Raw genomic sequence first — 6,636 nt, 5'->3', positions numbered from 1 at the left:
AGTTAATACCTACAGCTATGAACTTATATAGCACATTATACTAACATAGTAATATGTTCACTACTTACTTACCAACACAATTAGGGTCCAAAGACCAGATCATTATACAGAACCAGTGTTATGCATGAAGGAGAAGGATGCACAGGTGGTCTTAGAACCCAGACCCTTGGAACTACTGTGGTCCCCGTACCACTGTACTCTGGACCCCGAGGCCCTGCCATCAGAATTAGTACCCAAGTGGATCTGGGGCTTGGTCACTAGACTTAAAGCCTAATAGGCTCTGGGACTCAGGCAACCATCAGGGCTAGGGTTAAGACAATTGTGGAGGTTTCTTCAGATGCCCAGGCCCATGTCCATGTCCCCCTACCACCCTCTCTATAGCTCCAGTCATTTGCTGCCACCTCACAGTCTGGAGAAGACCCCACAGAAACAAGTGATATACTGCTGGTCTTGGATGTGTTGACATTCAAGGCCATAACCTGGAAACTATCGGGTGCTCAGAAGAGGAGCTCAGCAGCGCAGGCCATGGAGGAAGAGGGGTCAACCAGCTTCTGCTGTAATGCTCAGGCCCAAATTATCCCCACCACCCTTTCCACTGCAGGTTTTGATCCCTCCAGGGTACTCGAGTAGCAACCTCCCGCTTCCCTACCTCCTCCTGGTCCCCTCCAGCCACTCATGAGCCCTTCTTGAAAGTGCTCCCTCAAATTCCACCTCAGTTGCCTCTTTAGTACAAAGAGCTGCAACAATAACTTCGGTAGTGGTGATGGGATTGAAGAAAGACTCTCTGGAGAACTGGCTACCTCCGCTGTGAGTCTGACAAACATGATGTCTCACGGGACTGGGAACTGGATGCAGGGTGGAAACCCAAGTTAATGTGCAAAAGAGTTGGATCTTAGATTTTTTAGTTTCGTTGTAAATGTGAAATGTCAGATAATCTGATATTATCAGATAAAGTGAGGAGGAGGCATATAGTGTATATTTTCTTGTGGCTTCTGTAACAAACTACCATGAATTTGATGGATCTCAAAAATACCTCCTAAGATAAATGAACCTGAACGAAACTAGTCAATCACTAAAGGACAAATTTAAAATGAGATCCGTATTGTAAAAAGTCAAGAAAATGTTTTCATGACAAAAGAAACATTCTTTGATGGGTATCAAGGGTGAGAGCCAAGAGGGAATAATTCACTGGCTGGAGGAGAGACACATGAAGAAGGATGAAGGCATGGGAAGAGACTGGGAAGAGTGTAAATGTTAAAGGCAACAGAGGTAAATATTGTTTTATGTACAAACCTACAGTAAAGGAGCTCTGGTAGCATAGTGATGACGAATCGGGCTGCTAACCTCAAGGTCAACAGTTTGAAACTACCAGCCATTCCACGGGAGAAAGATGAGACTTTCTGCTCCCATAAAGATTTCCAGCCTCTGAAACCCTGTGCAGGGTCACTATGAGTCAGAACTGACTCCGCGGTACTTAACAACAACACAGTAATGGTGATCTATAGGTAGATACATAAAAAGACAAGCAGGCTGAATGGGTCTGAGAAAGAGGGTGAAAGTATACTTACAAATATATGTAAGTTTGTTAAGATATGTGGACATATGTATTTACCATTGCTGAAAACATACCCATAATGCGGTGAAGCATACAGGAGGCAAACTTATGAAAACTTCATATACAATACTAAGCACCTTGAAGAAATGAGTTGTTGTGTCTGAGGACTCAGGACGTGGTCAATTGGCATAACATAGTCTAAAAGACCATGTTCTATATCTTACTTTAGTAAGTAGTGGCTGTGGATCTTAAACTCTCTTGAGAGGCTACCCAAAGTTACCTGTAAACAGTTAGTCCAGTGAACTCTGGATGGATCACCTGAACATCAGTCTCCAACACCTTGAAACCAGAAGAACTAGATGATGCCTCCCTAGCTGCCACTAACAGAGCTGCCACTCTAAAAGGGGTAGTATTAGAGGGTCCTAGATGGAGTGGAAGAAAATGTGGAACAAATCTCATTACCATCGAAAAGACCAGTCATACTGGTCAGATAGAGACTGGTGGAACCCTGAAACTATGGTGCTTGATCACCCTTCATTCCTGGAACTGAACAACTGAGCAGTAGATAGGCATATCAGGGGAACCACAAGACAAGTGCAATATACACACTTTAGAATGACTCATCAGTGGAGATCAAAAAGGCAACATTTACCCAGGACAGAATTCAGAAGGGAAGGAAAGAGAGAGGAATGGGCACAGATTTGAAGAAACACAGGGAAGAACTTGAATACATGATGTTCTATGGAAGAGATTGCAATCATTGAGATTGAATGAAGGGTATGATTTGTTTACTGCTAAACTGATGATCTCTTTTATAAACCTTCATTCAATGCACAATAAAAAGTTATGGAAAAAATACAGAAATTTATTCTCTCAAAATTCTGGGTTCAAAATCATTTTCATTGAGCTGAAATTGAGGCGTCAACAGGCCCACACTCCCTCCAGAGGCTCTGCTGGAGAATCTGCCCTCTTCCTGTTGCTCATGGCTGCTGTCACTCTGGCTTTTGGTGACAATACTCCCATCTCTGCTTCATGTTCTCATTACTTCTTTCTCTTTTGTGTGTGTCAAATCTCCCCTTGCCTTTCTCTTATAGGGATATTTTGATGGCATTTGAGATCCTGTTTATAATCCAGAGTAATCTTTCCATCACAAAATCCTTAATTTATTCAATTCTGCAAAGACTATTTTTCCCCCAAAATAGGAACAAAAGGTTACAGGTTCAAAGGATTAGGACCTAATATCTATGGAGGTACCACTCAGCTGAATACAGATGAATGGGAAGTAGCTACTCTACAAAATAGCTGATCCTCTGCTAGCAGGATTTGGATTACTTGCTGGCATCCCATTGTTGTGTGGAAGTTGCCCAGAAATAAAGTCATGTGAATTTATTCAGAAGATTTGGCCTAGCTTCCTGGGGAAAGATGCCCAGAGGTTGTAAATCTCAAGTGGTGTTTTTGAGACTGAATGTTGAGAGACTGGCTGAGCACCAAGCTACACTGCTCATGAGGAGAAAGATAACCAAACCCAAAACAAAGGCATGTTGCAAACTCAATCCAAAGAACCTTGACTAGTTTGAAAATAAGAAATTTTAGACAGGACCACAAGGTTGGCAAAGAAAACTTATACAGTTTTTGTTATTTTAAAGTTCTTTAAAGTTCTATTTCAAAAGTGTATGAAGTGTGCATGCTGTGAGAGTTTATGCATCATTTTATATATATAACATGTGTCATAATTAGTGTTTAAACTATGTTAGGAAACCATGAAAAACATATTGCATATACAAGGGGGCTTTAGAAAGTTTGTGGAAAAATTCCATCATGTTTTAATTCCATTTCCCACAAACTTTTGAAGGCCTCCTGTAGGTGAGAATAATATTTCACATATCTCTCATTATGAAGGTAAATGTTGAAAAGTATGTAAATGTGCTATGAAAGCAGGCTATGTATAGATAAGTAAATACTCATGCATATTGTGGGTATGTTAAATTACTTTTTCTATAAGTCAAGGCACATATTTCCATGATATTATTTTAAAAGGGAGAATGTTACCCTTTAAAATCTAGATAATATAGGTAATGAGACATAAAAGGTAGAAAAGCACCAAATATGGATATTGGATTCAAGGTAAGTCTTATTGATTGTGATTAATACTTATTAATTGTGATACTGGTTAATGTATCATTTCCTAAATTGTCTGAATGAATTTTTTCATTTCAAGATGTATATTTATGAGATACAAAAGGACATTAATTCTCTTATAGTTTACCTTACTGGTGCAAACACTTTTCCATAATTTAAAAGACATTTTCACCTGGAAACAATATTGAAATGAAGTCTTCAAACAGGTGACAAGTAAAACAACTTCAGTTTTAGTGTATACATATTCATAATTGTCTTTTGTTATTTCTTTAAGTGGTGCTATAAGGGTCATTGCATGTGGAAGAATGCTAATCAACAAAAACAAGATGGCAACTGGGGATCGTGGACCAAATTTGGCTCCTGCTCCAGGACGTGTGGAACAGGTGTCCGTTTCAGAACACGCCAGTGCAATCATCCAATGTGAGTATCACCTCCCTGCAATTCTAATTATTTTTGGAAATTAAAGGAAAAGTTTCAATATCATATTCTGTTTCCTGGAGTACATGTAAATTAGAGGACAAGAAGGCAAATTGTTCACAATACATAAACCAGTGACTATTTCAAATAAGGAGTCCTGGGTGGTGTTAACAGTATGTTATGTTGCTCTCTGAAAGATTGGAAGTCCAAGTCACCCAGAAGCATGTCAGAAAAAGAGTCTAGCCATCTACTTCCCAAAAACAGCCATTAAAAAACCCTGTAGAGCATGATTGTACTCTGAAATACCTGAGGTGACCTTCATTGAGCCCTGGTGGCATAGTGATTAAGAGTTGGGCTGCTAACCGGAAAGTCATCATTTCAAATCTACCAGCCACTCCATGGGAGAAAGATGATGTTCTCTACTCCCATAAAGATTTACTGCCTCGGAAATCCTACAGAGATCACTATGAGTCGTAATTGACTAGACTCCCTACTACCACCAACACCTTCAATTGGGGTCAACTCCATGACAACTGAGTTTTATTTCAGATAAACCTCCTCTTAAGAATCTTGCCAACAGTAGTCAGTGATAAAGATAAGAAACTCAAGTGACAATTTAAAATTTTGGAAGGATTAAGCTCTTCAGGAATTTTAAGAAACTGAGCAGGGAGAGTAGATCTCTTTGCTCTTAGGGCCTGTAACTTGCAGACCTTGATCTGGCGACAGAAGTAAAGGTACATCAGAGGAGGAGCAATGCCAGCCAGATGAGGGGTTAGGGTGTGATTGCTTCAGAGTGAGGCAGCAAAAAGAAAACTGAGGAACTTTTGGGGAAAAGTTATTTATTGCCTCAGACTAATATCAAATCCCTATTGAGTGCTCAGCAGTTTATTTTCTAAAGAAAAAAACCGAAACATTGATATTAGGACTTTCATCATTGTTTAGGACTCAACATACGAGAGGCCTTTCTGAGCATGTCTTCAGGCTCTGCTCTATGTGCTTCAAATGTGCTGCTGTTGTGGTTGTTAAGTGCCATTGAATCAGTTCCAACTCATAGTGACCCTGTATAGGGTTTTCAAGGAACAGCTGGTAAACTTGAATCACCGACCTTGCAGTTCAAACCGACCTTGCAGTATAGCATTAATTAGCCAACAGTGCCACACCAGGACTAGTTCATTTAATTATCACAGGTTTTCTTTACAGTTGCTGTTGGTAAGTGTCATTGAGTTAGTTCCAACTCTTAGCCACCCTGTGTAGGGTTTCTGAGAAGTGGCTGGTGAGCTTAAACCCCAGACCTTGCAGTTCAAATTGGCCTTGCAGTCCAGTGCATTAACCTGCAGTGCCACACCAGGACTTTACAGCAGCTGGCATTATTATTATTTGCATTTTACATGTGAAGAAATGAAGGCATAGAATTGTGACTAACATTTCTCTCAGTTGTAGCTGTATGTTTTATGTATGTTGGAAAATATAATTTTCCTTAGTCAAGATATAGGATATCACTATTTTTTAACGTAACTTTGGGTTGCCTTCCTTTACCCTCCCCACTAGAGATAAGGAGATTGTTTCTGGAAAGGAACCAGAATTAGGAAATCTGAGTTCATTCACTTTGTGCTGGCAGCTCAGAAGCTCTGGCTGCCTGCCCTCAAGCACTGTGTCTGGAAACTTCAATGGTTGGACTAAAGCCAAAAGGCCTTTTAAAATGCTGCCTCTTCTTTAGGCCCATCAATGGTGGTCAGGATTGTCCTGGTGTTAATTTTGAGTACCAGCTTTGTAATACAGAAGAATGCCAAAAACACTTTGAGGACTTTAGAGCACAACAGTGCCAACAGCGCAACTCCCACTTCGAATACCAGAATACCAAACATCACTGGTTGCCATATGAACACCCTGACTGTAAGTAGATGTCTGCTTTTTCCGGCTTTGTGAATAGTTACTTATATTTTTAACTTGTCAACACCAATCCCCTTAGACTCTTGATTCCTTTTGCTAATTTAGAAAACTTGGTGCTTTTAGGAATAAGTCCTCAATTTCTAAGAATAAGGCTGAAGTACTTCTTTCTCTAGAGATGTAAGAAATTTGCAATAGTTCCTGGCAAACAGCATTATTCAAATGACCATTGGAAAGCAACGGATGAAGAAGTAGAAGCAAAGAAATAACTTTCTGATTGACCTTAAGTCCCTCTCTTAGGAAGTGCTACTGGAAAATTGGGATTATTCCCTTCTGAATAATTAGAGAAGAATATAGTTCTTTTACAATTGAATCAGGACCAATAAAAAGACCGGTATTCAATAATAAAAAAAAATGCTTCATAGAACCTTTTAACTTTTGTAATGTACACTGGTTATAAAATATATATACACGTGTGTGTGTATATATATATAGTTGTTGTCAAGTGCCGTGGAGTCAATTCCAACTCATAGCGACCCTATACAGGGTTTCCGAGGCTGTAAATCTTTATGGGAGCAGAAAGCCTCATCTTTCTCCCACGGAACAGCTAGTGGTTTCGAACTGCTGATCTTGAGATT

At 39.8% G+C, this 6,636-nt stretch overlaps 1 protein-coding gene across 1 annotated transcript in view; it reads left to right on the top strand.

Moving 5' to 3' along the window:
- ADAMTS3 (ADAM metallopeptidase with thrombospondin type 1 motif, 3) overlaps window positions 1-6,636 on the top strand; it is a 498,368-nt gene that overhangs the window by 438,088 nt on the left and 53,644 nt on the right. The window contains exons 11-13 of the mRNA XM_006876862.1: window positions 382-618; window positions 3,969-4,114; window positions 5,829-6,004. Of these exons, the coding sequence (XP_006876924.1) occupies window positions 382-618; window positions 3,969-4,114; window positions 5,829-6,004 (559 nt within the window). The remainder of the gene's footprint in view (window positions 1-381; window positions 619-3,968; window positions 4,115-5,828; window positions 6,005-6,636) is intronic.

Source organism: Chrysochloris asiatica, unplaced genomic scaffold (assembly GCF_000296735.1).
Source record: "Chrysochloris asiatica unplaced genomic scaffold, ChrAsi1.0 scaffold00420, whole genome shotgun sequence".
NCBI classification, from domain to species: domain Eukaryota; kingdom Metazoa; phylum Chordata; class Mammalia; order Afrosoricida; family Chrysochloridae; genus Chrysochloris; species Chrysochloris asiatica.
Note: the sequence above shows the minus strand (reverse complement) of the source record. Positions and strands in the feature narration are given on the sequence as shown.